The sequence below is a fragment of the Myotis nattereri genome, assembly GCF_964212035.1.
Source record: "Myotis nattereri genome assembly, chromosome: 4".
NCBI classification, from domain to species: Eukaryota; Metazoa; Chordata; class Mammalia; order Chiroptera; family Vespertilionidae; genus Myotis; species Myotis nattereri.
This window is the reverse complement of record NC_138079.1, coordinates 42522119-42540197: the sequence shown is the minus strand read 5'-3', so window position 1 is coordinate 42540197 and position 18079 is coordinate 42522119. Positions and strand designations below refer to the sequence as shown.

The window sequence follows — 18079 nt, the reverse complement described above, 5'->3', positions numbered from 1 at the left end:
ATACTATAGTAGTGGGGTTTTCAATGGGAAATTGCTCTGCAGTTAATATGAACTTGGGCAAGTCATCTAACCTTTCTAAGCCTGTTAACTTATCTTTAAAATGAATGTAACATAGGGTGGTTTGGAGTATTAAATAAGATGGAATATATACATCTTTATAGTATCTAGCACATAGATATTTCACATGTAGTTATTATGATTGATGTTATTATTTGTTTGGATCAGAGCCTTCTAGGCTATTTTAGAACTCAAGCTTTTATTTTTCGTCTTTTATCATGTGTCTTTTGTTACATTTTTAACATCTTTATTGAGGCATAATTCACATAAAATTCAGCCATTTAAAGTATACAATTCAATAGTAAACTCAGAGTTATGCAACCATCTCTATCTAAGTTTAAAATATTATCATCACCACAAAAAGGAGCTCTGTGCCTCTTCGCACAGAATTGATGGCTGATAATATTCCTTCTATTGCTGAGTGTTGCTGGAAATACATCACGTTTTGTTTACCTGTTCATTAACGGGCGGACATTTGGGTTGTTTCCACTTTTGGGCTACCGTGAATAATGCTGCTGTGAACATTCATGTACAAGTTTTTGTGTGGATGTAGCTTTCATTTTCTGGGAATGGGAATGCTGGGTCATATGGTAGCTCTATGTTTAACAATTTCAGGAACTGCCAAATTGTTTTTCATACTGGCTGCACCATTTGCATTCCCACCATCAATGAATTAGTGTTTTAGTGTCTGTACAGCTTCACCCACACTTATTATTTTCTGTGGGGTTTTTGTGTGTTGTAACCTCCTAGTGGGTGGGAAGTGGTATCTCAGGGAGGTTTTGATTTTCTTAATGATTAAGGATGTTGAGCATCTTTTCATTTGCTTATTGGCTATTTGTATATCTTCTTTGGAGAAATGTCTGTTCAAATTCTTTGCCCATTTTGTAATTGGGTTAATTGTCTTTTATTATTGAGTTGCAAGAGTTCTTTATATATTCTCCATACAAGTCCCTTATCAGGTACATGTATGATTTACAGATATTTTCAACCCATTCTGTGGGTTGCCTTGATATTAGTTTTTTAAACTGATAAATCTGAACATCTGTGTATTTAATGCTTCCATGCCCTCCTGACTGATTTGCATAAACTCTCTTCCCAGCCTCTGTTTCTCTACCTTGCTCTCCAGTCGGTCCATGAGCCCCTTCAGGTCCCCGAGGAGTACCTAAAGCCATATGACTTTATCCAAGATAAGAACAGGCGTCACTATGCGGGAATGGTTTCCCTTATGGATGAAGCTGTGGGGAATGTCACTGCAGCCTTAAAAAGCCGTGGGCTCTGGAACAACACGGTGTTCATCTTCTCCACAGGTAAGCCTGTCAACAGGAAAATCATCTCTTGGCAAAGTTTAGGACATGGTATTCGATGAATGGAATGAAGACAAATTGGAGCATTTAGCGGTTCCTTATTAAAATGAATGCTAACTGCAAGAGTGAAGACATGATCAAAATGGGTAGAAAGATGTGTCTAAGGAAAAAAAATTACAGGCTTCCCCATCTTTCTTCCAATATGAAAATATTCTGGGAGTATGCTTGACAACAAGTGCTTTCTGAGTAAGTATGAGAGGGCATCCCTCACACAGGGCAGCTGGGCACTGAATCCTTGGACTGGCTTGTTCTCAGCAATCTGCAGCCCAAGTTCTGTCAGGAGGACTTCTGCTGACTGCAGGGGGCTCTGTGTCAGTGACAGATTGTGACATTATGAAGACAGATAAGAAATGGAGCCATTTAAATCTAGGCTAGAGCCGCCAAGTATAGATATTTTTACATTAAAATTTTCTGACAATAAAAGTTATGCATGTTGATTATAGGAAAAACAGAAAAGTAGAAAGAAGAAATTTCTTGAAAATCATTATTATGGCGATGTCATTCCTACTTCTAACCTGTTATATATAGTAGACATAGTTTCTATTCCCTAGGGATATTCTTTGGGTATAGGTCTTGGTTTATTCATTATGTTGAGTACTCGGGAGAGTACTTCCTATTGGAAAATGCTGATCATTTTTTATGGGAAATTTCTTGTATTATTTATGGCAGAATTGTTTGACCCTCCATCCCACCTTCCTCCTAGTCTGCCTTCACAAAACTCCTGTTATTTGGATATTGGATTAATCCTCTAATCTCTCTCTCTCTCTCTTTCCCCTCTCCTCTCCTATTTTCTTTTCTTCATCATTATTTTCTCATTATTATTTTATAACCATTCTATTGAATTCATTGTAACGACCATAGTTTTTAATTATCAAGAACTCTTTCTTGTTTTCTGATAATTCTTTTTTTGTGTGAAGTTTTTTTTAATCACTTTATGGGTGCAATTAATAATTTATTTCTCCAAAGCCTGTGCTCTTAACCATTAATTGTGTGTGTGTGTGTGCGTGTGTGTGCGTGAGCGCACGCGTATACACATACATATAGTTTTAAGTTTGCTTATACTCCCAATGTTGTCTGTCTTCCTTCTAAGGTTGTTTGTATCTTTGTTTTGGTCTGCATTTCATGAATGAGCTTTCTCAAATTCCTAGTGTTCCTTGGCTACAACCTGAAAATTTAACTAGAAACTCCCAGGGTGAGGTTGCCTTTGTAACCTGGTGAGTTTTACTGTAAAGTGACTGTGTAAGGGGTGTGAAGTGGCATGTTGAGGAATGAATCTGGTTATTGTACTCATAGTTGTTTTGTGTGTGCTTTTTAAAGGTTGTTTTGTTTTGCTTCCAATCCTGCATGGTTATTGAATCTAGCAATTATTGTGTGCTTACTACTTTCAGGACATAGTTCTAAGTGCTTTACGGAAATTAGTTAAATTGATTCTCACAATAGTTCTCTTGCAGGTGTGAGAACTGAAGCACAAAGAGGCTGAGTAACTTGCCCAAGGTCACACAGCCAGGCAGAGCCAGGCACCAGCCTTTCTGGCCCCACTGCATCTCCTGCCTCTGAGGTGATGCAGATGGTGGTCTGGATGTTCTTATTGGACCTCATGACATAGCAGAGCTTTCTGCATGGTGTGCTGCAATACCAGTCTCTCGAGGAGCCTGGGCAAGGCCAGGGGCCACCCTGAGCAACCTTGTTCAGCTGCTTTAGTGCTAAACATATACTATCATTTTCTAAGTATTCTCTGTTGTGGAAAGGGTTGCTATTACATTTATTTTTCCTCCAAAACTTACTCTTCAGAAAAGAGGGAGACATCTTATATACAAGTCCGTACAAGATCTCTCTCATACTGAGGGTTTTTCTCAATTGGCTTTATGTCGAACAGCCTGGAAAGCACGTTGATCAGTGTTGGTACTGAATACTTATAGAGGTAACTCACTGAAAGAAGCAATAACAAAAGAGGTTAAGAGATTTATACTCATTTAGTAATCATTCCTTGGAAATGATCTCACGATTATAAGAATTAGCGGTGGTAAGTTTATAAAACAATCTTTGTTGTAGAGATCAGAGTGATACAGTTTAAAGATAAATTATTTCCTGAAACAAAAGTATATATGTATTAAAGTGTCATATACAGACTGAAAGTGCTCTCTGGATAAGGAACTTGAGGCTTAGAGAACATTAAGTAACTTGACTAGGGTCACATAGCTAGGAGGTAACGGAGTGACTCCACATATGTCTAACTCGAAGCTTTCTTATTCATTTGTGAACTCTGAATTTGTATCAACCAGTGCTCCTCCTAAAACTGTAATTCTTGCTGCTGTTTATATAGTAAGTAGTGGCACAGTGCACGAAATTTGTGCACATTAAAAGGGAATAACTTAGAGCAAATATTTTAATATTGCTATTTGCCCTTTCTCTATAATAGAAGTGTCAGAGATGAAAGAAAATTAGTAAAATGTATATGAAAATCTTTCATATACAGACTGAAAATGCTCAGAGAAGATGGTAGCTCTGGGAAACTGCCAGATATCTCAGAGTGGCTCCTGTGACAATGGATATTGATGTCAAGTAGGCATGGGAAGGAGTAGAATAAAGTTTTTTCATGATGTATGAAAGTGTGGAAAAAATCAATATATTAAGATATTTTCTTATATGACTTCAAGTGTGTATACATAACTTTTAAATAGATAGTTGACTATTTTATAAACATCCATATTATATTTATTCAAGTTAGCAAAAATAATTTTTGGAGCTTTTCACTAAGAAAATGGGGATTACTTTATAAAAAGGTTGTCTCACTATGATATATATATATATTTAAATCTTTATTGTTGAAAATATTACATATGTCCCCCATTTTCCCACCATTAACCCTTTCTAGCTGGCCCCCAGTCTCCTCCCCAGGCCTTCACCACCCTATTGTTTGTGTCCGTGGCGACACTATGATATATTAGTAGATATATTAGTCTTGGACCATGTTTGCTTTGTTGGGCTGGGCTAAATCCAACTTGATCACGTATATGCATTTTTATTATTCTGCTGAATTCAATTTGTTAGAGGTTTATTTAGGATTTTTTTTAAAATATATTTTATTGATTTTTTACAGAGAGGAAGGGAGAGAGATAGAGAGTTAGAAACATCGATGAGAGAGAAACATCGATCAGCTGCCTCCTGCACATCTCCTACTGGGGAGGTGCCCGCAACCCAGGTACATGCCCTTGACCGGAATCGAACCTGGGACCCCTCAGTCCGCAAGCCGACGCTCCATCCACTGAGCCAAACCGGTTTCGGCAATTTTAGGATTTTTGTATTGAGTCAGGAGTGAAAAGTCAGGGAGGCTTTTTCTCTCTGTGTCAGGTTTTGTTGTCTTGGTTATGCTCACTTAATAAAACAGTTTGGGTGGTTTTTCTGTTTTTTTTCTCTGCTCTAGAGCAAATTCACAGGCTGTTTGAAAGATCTGTCTGTGTAAGCTGGTCCCTGAAACCATTTTTGGAGGCTTTTTTTAAAAAAAAAATTATCTTCATAGTTTAGATTTTTGCTGAATTATATCTAGGCGTGGGTCTTTAAAATATTTTAAAATTAATTTTGCCTGAAATACAGTGAACCCTTTGATCTCTACGCTGAGATTATTTTTCACTCCAGGAAGTTTTCCCTGTTCATATTATAGCTTGTTGCTTTTGTTCTGCTTGATTTATTTCTCAAAAGTATCTTTAATTAGTAGGTTGAATCACCGACTCAATGTCTCTTTCATCATTTTCTGTGTTTTGTCCTTTTTCTCAGTCTTCTGGATCCAGCTCCTTTGCATTACATTTTTTTAATTTTAATTCTGCTCTTTAATATTGCCAGTGTAGATTGCTATTGATTTTGTTTTTAGTTGCTTTGCAATCCTTTGTTTGCCTTAGTTCACTGGTCATGTCATTAAGCATTAAAGCTCAATGTAACCTTGTGAAATAAGTTTCTTCATCTCCATTTTGTAAATTTACTAGAGGCCCAGTGCACGAATTCGTGCACGGGCCTGGCCTGATAGGGGCTCATTGGGCCTGCTGGCGGGGGGGTGAGGGGGGTGGGGGGGAGGGGTTGTGGGCAGTTGGCTGGCTGGCCCGCCCCCAATTGGGGTGTTGTGGGCTGATTGGGGGCCAGGCTGGCCAGGTGTGGGGGCGATCAGGGCCTGGATCAGGCTGATTGGCTGCCACAGTGTGTGTCATAGCCATCGGTCGTTCCAGTCATTCTGGTCATTCTGCTGTTCCGGTTGCTGGGCTTTTATATATACTAGTGTAGATAAATGAAAGAGGTTAAGTGCTTTTCTCGCGGCCACTACTGCTCTGAATGTCTTTCACTCCAAATGCACATTTTGGAATATTAACGCCCAATGTGATGGTGTCAGAAGGTGGAGCCTTTTTGAGAGTTAAAGGCTGGGAATGAGATGGTCCGATAAATGGTGTGCTGGTGGGGAGGAGCCTGGGCAGCATCCTCAGCTATGAGCCATGAACATTAGCAAGGGCAGAATGGAGAACAGTCATGTAGTAGGAAGTTCATCACGGCTGGAGCCCAGAGTATAAGGTGGGGAATGGTTAGATGTGAAGCTGGAGATTGTAATGTAAGACCTGGCTCAGAGAGGAAGGAGGTAGAAGGTGCTCTGGAAGGCCGTGGGGAAACATCAAAAGGTTTTAAGTAGGATCATATTTTCATTTTAGGATTAGTGTGGAGGATTATTGAAGGCAGATTGGCGTTTTAGAAGGTGATGGCGGTCAAGAGGGGTAGAGGGTAAGGAGGGCCTGAGTAAAGGCAGAGAGAAATTTGAAGGAGATGAAAGAACAGATTTAAGAAATGCATAGGAGAGCGTGGACAGTTGATCTCTGAGAGTCCTTGTTACTAGGAAAGTTGAGGTGCTGTAATTCTGTGCTTTCAGAACTTCCATCAGGACTGGTAATAGCCTTTGATGGAACCATCCCTTCTGGGGTGCATTTGCAGAGAGCTGGAAAGAATGCAGCCCGTGGCCAGAGTGCCCATGTAGTCCACAGAGCAGTAGATTCATAGTCCATTTGAGACTGGGGTGGGGTCTACTGGGAAATGTGCAGAAATGGCTTTGGCTGTCACAGTGTTTTGAGGGTGAAGTCATTTGAAGGACCAGTCCTGTAGTGCTCAGGCAGCCCTGTACAGTGGAGACATGTTCTGCCCCAGAGGGTCAGGAGACCGTCGAAGAGCCCTGACTGGACCCTGTTCAATAGCAAATTTTTACTGAAACCAATAGAGGCAATTATTACAGACCCTAAACTTTTAGCATTTATTTTCTGAGCTTTCACAAAATTATATGTAGATTAATATCTTAGAGTAATAAAGAGTCTGAACTAATTTGTCTAAATCTTATGTCCTTTTCTCCCTTATATATAGTATTCCCTTAAAAACTAGCTTTATGGTTTTAAATGTACTTATGCAATTGGCAGGCTTATTAAATATTATAGAAATTCTGTGCCAAAGACAAAGTAATCTGAGTGCTGGGAAACCAATCTCACTAGGTTCTTCAAACACTTAAATGAATTTCTGACAAAGCTAAGGAAGACCTGTTAAGTGAAGAAACTGTGTAGTGTGTCCACACTGTCTTTCTCTTTGCAGTTACCTCTTTATTCAGCACATCTACCATAGAGGGAAGTAATAACACATGGCTCAAAACTAGGAGACTCTTCTTTCCGAGCCAGAAGTCAGTCCATTTCACCTCTTAAATTTTTCTGTGTTAATGTCCATGCTGAAAGCATATTGGATCGCTTTAAAATTTTATTAGCAATAGGTAGTACATACAGATTTGTTGACTTTTATGGAGAAATGACAATAACCAATACATTTTGATGGCCCCCAGAACAGTCCTGCATTTGCATTCTCTTCAACAAACCATTGACTCCACAATCCTACGGTTTCTAAGGCAGAAATCTTTCTCAATCCCTGTTTATCAAGATCTTCAATGTTTTATTATATTGCTTATTGCTTGTGTGCCGTAATACTGTATTTTCCATATTATGACATTTTCAGCATGAGAAGCATGAACAAAGTCTTTATTTTCCCATTTCTATAAGGTGTGGCCTTCCCTGACTATATAATTGGCCTATGCGTTTATAAGTGGCCTCTCCCTGAGCTTATGATTAATGAAAAATACATATTGAACTGAGCGTATTTATTGACTAAATTGCAAGAAGCTTTCCAATTTGTTTGGATTTACTTTCTCCTTTTGTGTTGCATTCCATTTTAAAGGTCACATTTAAGATGGATCTGTTTCTTATATCATACATTCCTCTCAGAACTCATTGGAGCCAAAATTCCCTGTGAAGGCAAGAGGAATGTTAGGTTGGACAGATGCTCTGGAGAATGAAGGAAGGTGAGAAGTAGATTCCTTGTAGAAATAATCCCATGGGAACCACAGTCACAGCCAGAGGAAGGGGCTGATAGAAAGTTGGGTGACCACAAGCTCTGTATGCAAATACATAGTCGGCAGCTGGAGGATGAGAGAAGGAACCAAATGGCCTAGGAATTATTACTTTAGGAATCAGCAAAAAGTAGATGGTATTTCAGGGTTTTTGGTCTGGAATTTTAAAATTTACTGTCATTATTAATAGATGGAAGAGACAAATTTAAGTAGGTTTCAAAGAAGGCACTTAATTATCTGTTGAAAAACAAAAGCTGTGTATTTATATTCATATCTTCAAGAATGTAAAAATAGGGATTTACTTTGTAGCAGTTTTCTTAGGAAAAAAAGAAAAAGAGTGGCTAAGTTTTAGCTACTAGAACCCAAACAGTGTAATTCTCTTCTATTTTACAGTCCACAGTGGGGTTCTCCTCGAGGCAGTGGTAACTGCTGTTTTTTTGAAGCAAGGCATTTGATCAAAAATTAGAGTTCCACGGCTAGCTTTTGCTGGCGTCCTGTCCCAAATTCCTCTCTACTTGGGGTTTCTACAATGATTGCTGTGGTTTTCTGGCTTGATCTGAGGCCCTTGTTTCGTCAGCGGAGGAAAGACTGCCGGCTCCTTCCTTCCCAGGAGTTTATGGCCCTTGCTCTTCAAGGAGGGCTGGGAAAGAGTGCCCAGGCTCTTTGCGGGAGATAGCCCTGCTGGGCTTGGCCTCAAACATGCGTTGCTTTCAGAAGCATGAGATCCCCCCACCAGGCCTAAAAACAATCATAAAAATATATTTGAAAAAATCCCCATCGCTTCTCTTGCTGACTTTGGCAATTAGGTACAAAGCATCAACAGAATGTTGTATACAGAAATTCTGCCTTCCAGGCTTGTTCCCTTCTTGCAGAACAATCCTTAACCTTGTGGGGCTCTTTTCTCATGTTTTCTTAATGAGAAAATATTTCAGAGATTATTGGCACCACAGGTTTCTTCCTTTCCGGGGTTTTTGCTCTTAACCAACTGTAATCTCTATGATCTCTTTTATATTTTTCCTTCACAGTATGGGCCACATCTAATCAACCCCTCCTAGGATGACTTTTCCAAGTACAGTGAACTTTTTTTTTTTTTTGTCATTTCCATCCTAGAACACTTTCTTATTTGTGTGCATATACCTTTTCAAATTAGTGTTTTGGATTTCTTCAGGTAAATATCCACTCTCTCTAAAAAAAAATCAATGGAAAAAATATTCTCGGATGGATTAACCAAAAAAATTAATACATAATCATGGTAGAAAATGGAAAAAAAAACTATTAAAAGGTATAATGAAGAAAGTAGAAATAATTCATTATCTAACACCCAAAATACTGCTTTCCCTGTTTCCCATAGATTTTTGGGTTGTTGTGTGTTCATTTTCATTTGATTTCTTCCTTGATCTCACTATTGACCCACCCAAACTAAATAGTTAACTTCCTATGGTGAAAATTTCTCTGATATTAAAATTGTTTGAAAACATAAATTTTAATAATAGCAGTCATTTGAACAAATCATGATTTGGGTGACTACATCTTGAAAAGAGATTATTTTTGGCTAAAATTTTGGGTATCTTAATTTTATATGTTCACATAAAATACATAGTGGTAGAGAATAATTGCGATGTACGTAAAGTGGTAAGTCTGTACATTTCAGCTCCCAATCACAAATGTGCAACACTGAGCCTATGTTGAAATGTGAATCAAGAGGCTCTAACTCACTTTTAAAATAAACTGATAGGAACCACTACATTTGATTATAGTATAAGAAATTTGAGCATCAAATGAAATAAATAGGTTCCATCATACAACAAGACAGGAAAAATACTAAGTCCACCCAAATTGTTGTGATTTTTTAAAATTTATTTTCCAATTACAGTTGACAAACAATATTATATTAGTTTCAAGTGTATAACATATAACTTATGAGGTGATCACTATGGTAAGTCTAGCACCCATCAGATACAATATATAGTTATATCTAGAGGCCTGGTGCATGAAATTCGTGCATGGGTAGGGTCCTGAGGCTTGGCCAGTGATCAGGGCCAATTGGGACCTTCCGGCTGCCGGTCAGGGCCTTCCTTTGTTCCGTGCCACCCCCTGGTGGTCAGTGCACATCATAGCAAGCGATCTAACTCCTAGTCTCCCGGTCGAACTCCTGAGGGGACACTTTGCGTATTAACCTTTTATATATATAGATTGTTGACTATGCTGTACTTTATATTCTGGTGACTATTATTATAACTGGCAATTAGTACTTCTTAATCCCTTCCACCTTTTTTGCCTGTTCACCAAACCCCACTTCCCCCTGTCTAACCATCAGTTTGTTCTCTGTATCTTTGAATTTGTTTCTCTTTTGTGTGTTCATTTATTTTGTTTTTAGATTCCACATATCAGTGAAATCATGTGGTATTTGTCCTTCTTTGTCTGACTTACTTCACTTAGCATAATACTCTCTAGGTCTATCCTTGCTTTTGCAAATGATAAGATTTCATTCTTTTTTATGGCTGAGTAATATTCCATAGTCTATATGTACCACACCTTTATCCATTCATTTATCATGGACATTTAGGTTGCTTCCACATCTTGGTTATTGTAAATATTGCTGCAATGAACATTGGGATGCATATACCTTTTCAAATTAGTGTTTTGGATTTCTTCAGTAAATATCCAGAAGCGGAAATGCTGGGTCATAAGACAGTTCCATTTTTACCTTTTTGAGGAACTTCCATACTGTTTTCCATAATAGCTGCACCAATTTACAATCCCTACCAACAGAGCATGAAGATTCCCTTTTCTCCACATCCTCACCAATACTTACTGTTTGTTAATTTATTGATGTTAGCCATTCTGACAGGTGTGGTTTTAATTTGCATTTACCTGATGATTAATGATGTTGCGTATCTTCTCATATGTCTGTTGTCTATCTGTATGTCCTCTTTGGAGAAGTGTCTATTCAGGTCCTCTGTCCACTTTTTAATTGGTTTGGGAGGTTTGTTTGTTTTTGTGTGTGTGTTGAGTTGTATGCATTCCTTATATAATTTGGATATTAACTCCTTATTGGATGTATCATTGGTTAATATCTTCTTCCATTCATTAGGTTGTCTTCTTTTATGGTTTTCTTTGCTGTGCAAAAACTTTTAGTTTGATGTAATCCATTTGTTTATTTTTTCTTTTATTTCCTTTACCTAAAGAGCCATCCACAAAAAATATATATAGTGCTGAGAGTCATGTCAAACAATTTACTGCCATTGTTTTCTTCTAGGAATTTTATGTCTCACATTTAAGACTTTAATCCATTTTGAGTTTATTTTAGTATAGGTGTGAGAAAGTAGCCTAGTTTTATATATATATATCCACTTTTCCCAACTTTTTGTCTGTGTCTCGGCATACTTTATGATACTTAAAGTAAATTAAAACTATATTTCAAAAGCCTGGCCCTCTTCATGGTTTTGGCTGATAGGAGAAGGACGGGTTGGTAAGGGAGATTCTGCTCTGGCTGACCAGGAAACTTTCCCAGAGGGTCCCACCAACTCTCCTGAGTCCTGTCCCATAGCTCTCCGCGTGTTTTCAGTAACCATGAAAATGCTTTTAAGTGATTGAAATGATACATTCATTCTTCTTTCCAATTCCTGACTATTCTTTCAGCAAAGCTGCTTTAAACATAATTTCTGATTACATGTGTGGTTTTTACCAAGAAATGGGAATGGATCGTGGTATTGTGAATTGATCCCAGCAGAAAAAATTTCCTCTGAAATGCAGGAACCTTAGTCAGATAGTTGGAGAAGCTCCTGTCTGAGCTCTGCTCCATGTTATAAGCTCAGAACATACCTTCTCCTTGGCCTTATGAGGTCAGCTTGTCTGGTCGAGTGAAATTGCTGTTGCAATTATTTGGATGATGCAGTTCTTCCTGCCCCACCTGCTGTGTTGGTAAACCTGAAACCATCATGGCAAATATGTTTATTTGCTTTCCCCTGAAATGCGCTGCCCCTTTTTACCTCCTGCAGATAAAAATTGACAGGTCCTTTTCCTGAAAGCCAAAAACAGTGATGGGAACCAGATGGAAGATACGGCTTTTAAAATGTAGTTTTAATTCATTTTAAGTTCCACAAAGTAGGCTGAGTCACAGACAAGCTGTGCGCCTCACCAGATCACTCCATGATCTCACTTTCCCTCTGGCAAACCTTTTTCCGTGCAATATGGTGGTATCACTGGGGTGTCAGGAACAGCTTGCTTGAGAGGAGTTTGCCTATGAGCTGTGAAGGCTGCCAGACAGCATCTCTCTAGTCCAGCCGTGGGCAAACTACGGCCCGTGGGCCGGATCCGGCCCGTTTGAAATGAATAAAACTATTGAAAAAAAAGACCGTACCCTTTTATGTAATGATGTTTACTTTGAATTTATATTAGTTCACACAAACACTCCATCCATGCTTTTGTTCCGGCCCTCCGGTCCAGTTTAAGAACCCATTGTGGCCCTCGAGTCAAAAAGTTTGCCCACCTCTGCTCTAGTCCGTCTTCTGTCTCTTTACTTCGTCTTCAGATTCACATGGTCTTCATGTACTACAAAAAAATGCTATTAACCACCCTCACAGCAACCACGTAGTTGTAGGTAGTGAAGCCTGGTTACATGACCATTCACCAGAAGTGTAGTTTTAGAATTGACGAAAACCCGCATTGACTCCTCAGCTTCTTAGAATGGATACTTTGAATGAAACCACTGGAATCTCCAAGATGACAGTTGACCTTACTCTTGTGTACTGAGATGTCTATTTTAGTTCTCCCAATTACCTCCTTTTCCTGTCTTTTTTAATTATTATGGCCAATGAAGACAAATAATATGATAGAAGAGATTTGAATGGGCTTTAGGAAAAGAGGTTTAATTGTGTCTTTGCTTCTAACTAGCTGGGCAGTTTCTCCCACGCCATCCATCTTTCGTGATCTCATCATTTTCACGGTGCCCTCTGTGATATCATTTGATACCCTGTGGCCCCATTATGGAAACTCAGGCACTCTTTTCTACTGGGCAGAGCATCTTCTAAGCAGACTCACAGTCTTCTCTGCATTTATTTCCAAGTCACTTTCTGATTCCCCGAGTGACTCCGCCAGGATGAGAACCATTGCTGCAGGGTCTAGGCCCAGGGACTCATTATTATAAAAATTTTTTCCTTTGCCACATGTTTTTCATCCTTAAGTTGAGGACAATTTACCCTTCAGAAAAGAATGACTTTTATAATTCTTCTATAACTTAATCCTCACAGAAATTAGGATCCAGCCATTTCCCCTTTGTGTGACTTTTATGAATATTTTGCATTTTCCATTTGTGTCCTTGCTTATTTTCCACTCTCACTATACATCCACACTTGACCAGTGGTGATTCAAAAGAACAACAGAAGCCCTAACCGGTTTGCTCAGTGGTTAGAGTGTTGGCCTGCGGACTGAAGGATCATGGATTCAATTCTAGTCAAGGGCACATACCTCGGTTACAGGCAGGCTCAATCTCTGGCCCCCATCGAGGAGCATGCAGGAGGTAACCAATCAATGTCTCTCTCTCTCACATCAGTGTTTCTTTCTCTCTGTCTTTCCCCTCCCTTCCACTCTTTCTAAAAATCAATGGAAGAAATACCCTCGGGTGAGGATTTAAATAAAAAAGAACAACAGAGTGTACTGAGGTGTCTATTTTAGATACAGAGTAAAGCTGGTTGACTTTTATGTACCAGTATTGAACCTGCCTTTGGAGCGATGGTTTTCAAAGTATGATCTCCGGAGCAGCATCATTACCATCGCCTGGTGATGTGTTAGAACTGCAAGTTCTCAGGTCCCGCTCTGGACCAGAAACTCTGAAGGTGGGGCCCAGCCATCTGCATTAGCAAACCTGCCAGGTGGTTTGATACATGCTATTGTGAGACAGCTGTTCTAGAGAGATTTTATGTTTTGAGGTAGTAGAATTTTTAAAAATATTTTATTGATTTTTTTACAGAGAGGAAGGAAGTGGGATAGAGAGTTAGAAACATCGATGAGAGAGAAACATCGATCAGCTGCTTCCTACACACTCCCTACTGGGGATGTGCCCACAACCAAGGTACATGCCCTTGACCGGAATCAAACCTGGGACCCTTCAGTCTGCAGGCCGACGCTCTGTCCACTGAGCCAAACTGGTTAGGGTGGTAATAGAATTTTTTTAAGTGTGTTTAGATAGTTTTGAAGTAATCATTGTCCAAATTTACATGCTCTGGGAATAGGAGGGATATTACATTTCTAAAGGCGATATTTCCTTGCCTTCCTATCTTTTTATCCTTTAGAAGTTTTAATACTTTTTCTGCTTTTAGAGAACCTATCAATATCTCTACCTGTTTGTACAGTGAAATTTTAGTCTTAAGTTAGTTCTATTATCATGGAAGATTTAATCATCAATGCTATTTACCGTAAATCATTTGTTGTTATATAGATGAAACAGTGACTAATGAAACATTTAATTTCTCCTTGCTCATTTGTTTATTTTTCATTGAACCTTCCAGATGGCATCCTTTTTTTAGAATATAGACAAGGTTTACTTTTTAAAGTTACCCAACAAATCTGTTTGTTCTGTAATAGACCTAAAGATTGCTCTTGTCAGAGGGAAGTTTTTACGAAGTTGCGTGCTCCCTGGAACAGGCATGAACATAGCTGATATCCTGAATTAAGTGATAAAGAAGTTGCGTGCTCCCTGGAACAAGCATGAACATAGCTGATATCCTGAATTAAGTGATGAAGAAGAGGTGAAGGGCGTCTGGTCCTAAGTGAGAAAACCTTGACCCAGAAAGTGGCAGCAGTAGACTTCAAGTGCAGGGCTCCACGCTTCCAGTCAGCAGTCTCTGCACGAACTTCACTGCTTTTAGATTACACCGTTCCCCTAATTGGCTGGATTTTTGTCAAGAGCTTGATCCAAGAGGGATTATTTATTTATTTGCTTTTATTTTTGTTTTTGTGGGTTTTTTTTTGTAATATATAAAGCACTTGCAATTCTCTCAAGGGCAACACATAGCTTCATTTAACTCCCTCAAGCCCTCTCACCTCTGTAAGTTGCACCAGGAAATTCAAGGTCTAGCCAGGAGCCCCCAAAGAGTTAAAAAGACAACCAGTCTCAGCGTGGAAGAAACTGATGTCAAAAACAGATGTTTCTCTGCAGGCCTTGCTGGATTCATAAGTCAGGATAAAGCCAGCATGTATGCATGCGTGTAAAAAAAAAAGTCTTGGCCAGGGCTGCGGAGAAACGCAGTGTTGTCCCTCATCTGCAATTCCTCTTCAGTCCTTGCTGCATGGGAGCTCTGTGGCAGGGCTCCCCCGAGACTGGCGGCCCTGACACTTGAGCCATTAACTCAGAGCGCCCTCTAATCTCTTGTTTTCATTGTTGGTGTTCCGGTGGAGCTGCCCCTCAGCCTGCACAGACTTTGCCCGTTTTCATTGGCTGTGGGGATTGTTATTGGAGTGGCTGACAGCTGTCTGCCAGGCTGTCTGAAACTGCCTTCCTGTGCTCTCGGCCGCCGCTCAGCTTCACAGCACTATTGTTCCTGTTGAGCCTTTTTCTTAAAATCTTTCCGAGCTGTATCCTGATATGGTAAACCGCTTAAATTAGCTCCAGATTGTTCTGTTTATTTTATGTTAGATAAGCGACAAAATACAGTACCAGCAGCTGGCCAGAAGGAGGGGGAATGAGGATGGGGGGACACAAGCAAGGTCTTTTACAAAAGATAGAGTTCCCAGGCAAAGCCGTGAAAAGACACAAATGTGATGCAATCACGCGTCCTGCATTTTACATGTGATCCTGATGGGCCGGCTAAGCAATGACTTTGGATCTGAGCACAGCTTACTCCCAGGGGGGGCAAAGGGGGGAGGGGCGTGCAAGGGGAACCAAGCAAGACCCCAGCATGAAGTCACACTGGGAGGAAGCGAAGTTTCCTTATGGGAACTAGACACAGGATCTCTGTCAGGTTGGCTGCCTTGTCCAGTCAGCTGTCCAGGTGCCCTGCTTGATGCGCTGACTGCAGCAGGATCCCCTTTTACGTTTTTAAAACCATTCTCCCGTATTGTAATGCATGGTGGCTGACAGGCTCAAAGCTGGCAAAGTTCCCCAGTCTCTTTATCAGCTCAGCATTTGAAAATGATCTCTTCTCTGCTGTCATTCAAAGCTGGAAGTCCACAGACATGGAGTCCCCAGCACAGGTATTTGCTGCACAGCTGCGAGTGGACATGCTCAGTGGACTGGGCCCGTGTGCTCGTGCAGGTCATCTGTGCAACTGCTCCACCCCTGGCCGCGCCTCCTTGGCAGTTGTCTGCTCACAGGGGCGCTCCATGCAAGGTCTTTCTGAATACTTAACAGAAAGTATAGTCAGATAGAATAGATACTGTCCTGAATGAAGATAATGCCTTTGTGATGGTAGAAATCAATCCAAATAAAATATGAAAAATAAACTTCCGAAGGCTTTAACTCAGCTGAAGCATATAAACAATGCCAGCAGCCAGCTGAGTTACAACAGTTACTGAGAAGTTTGTCTGGGGTAACTCCAGACTCCCCAGGAAAGGTCCTCTGACACATTCTAGCTCCACCAGGCTTCTAGTCCTCACCTCGAACCAAGTCCCGGAAACCCTCTCTATCAAGGTGACGGGAGAGAAGTGGGTGGAACGGGTCAGGAGTAATAAGGTGCCCTGGAAGCTGCCTCTTAGTTTCCTTTGTGGTGGGGGGGGGGGGGAGAATAAACTTAGCATGCAATTAAAGGGGCACGCTACCAACTCCGTAACAATAATTACCCCATCGAGCCCCCGTTTCCCCTGCTGAAATGTGCCTTTTCCTTTTCCTCTCCATCAAGGACCAGCACGCAGCCAAGTGGCCTCCATGTCGCCTCTAATTCCCCAGTTGTCCCCTCTCTCTTCTTTCTCTGTACCCTTTTTAGTCTTCATTGTGGATAGTCTTGTATTTCTCCCGTGGGCCAGGCTTTCCACAGATGACATGCCCCGAGAGCAGGGACGTGTATTGAACCTCTAGTGTCTTTTCCCACAGTGTTGCCAGCAGCCATGGGCTCCGAGCAGATGCTCCAAGCCTGTCTCATCATTTGCTTCTGTTATTCTTACCTGACATGAGGTGTCATTCATTCTGCTTCCGTATTAATTCAGGCAAAAACAACAACGCAAAAGATCAGGCGCTGGCCCATTCTCATTAAAATCATGAGCACGTCCTTCTGGTGCTGGGCAGGCTGGAGGAAGCCACCTAAAGCCTGTATTTCTCATGGACTCCATCTAAAACTCTGGACAATACAGAAAACAACTGCTTGCACACCTGGAAAGTAAACAGTAGCCGCCAAATGGTGAATGGGAATGAAGTCAAGGCTTTATCAATCCTTGTACCAGGAGGGCATTTGTGGGGTTTGTTTTCTCTCCTGTCTCCTGGCGTTGACCTAAGGGCTGATGTCTCTAGAGAACTATGGAGCAGGCCTGGGCAGCAAAGTCTCCATGCAGACTCCTGATTTCCAACCAGAGGTTCGGGAAAGGGGTCCTTTGCTGGAGAATATAGGGGACTTCCCATTTTCTGTCTTTTTCTCTCCCAGCTCTGCCTCAAGTCCAGTCCTAATTAAGGATTTCCATTGCTTTTGTGGTGGGGGATTTGGTCACCTAAAATCCCAAAAGAAGATTCTCTCTGACCAGAGGGAAAAGGAGCCACTTTTGTCCAAAGAGTGTGGGAGAATCCCATTATTTTATCTCTCTCTTTTCTTTTGCTGCCTTGCTCCCAAAGGCAGCTGCAGTTGTGCAGAAGTGCGTGATAGAACAGGAGGCTGAAATCTGAGGGAAACCTGTCTTTATGACCAGAGGAACCGGGAGAAAGGAACCCCAATGACTGGGAAGCTAGGGGGGCCTCTCAGAGAGGAGAGTGCTGGAGAAGAGGATCCCCTGATTCTGTGTGTGAGCTGACGTAAGTCCTATTCTCACCTCTGAGGTGTGCATGTGCCACAAAGACCCAGAGAAGCAAAGTAAAGGCTTCAAGAAGTCAACTCCGATGTAAACCACCACTCAGGTTCCAGACTAACCCCTAAGAGCTACACACATGAGGCAAACCCAAACAGCATAGCAAAGGCTTTAAAACTAAACTGGCTTTAAAAGCATCACTATCCACAGAAGGGGAGACTAAACTTGGAGTTTGAATCTAACTGGGTTCGTTATAACCATTCTTCATAAGATAAAGTTGAACATTCTTTAAGTAAATGGAAAAATAGAACTTCTCAGCAGA

The 18079-nt window shown here is 40.6% G+C and overlaps 1 protein-coding gene across 1 annotated transcript in view; it reads left to right on the top strand.

Moving 5' to 3' along the window:
• ARSB (arylsulfatase B) overlaps positions 1-18079 on the top strand; it is a 130260-nt gene that overhangs the window by 34880 nt on the left and 77301 nt on the right. The window contains exon 4 of the mRNA XM_081089438.1: positions 1157-1364. Within this exon, the coding sequence (XP_080945564.1) occupies positions 1157-1364 (208 nt within the window). The remainder of the gene's footprint in view (positions 1-1156; positions 1365-18079) is intronic.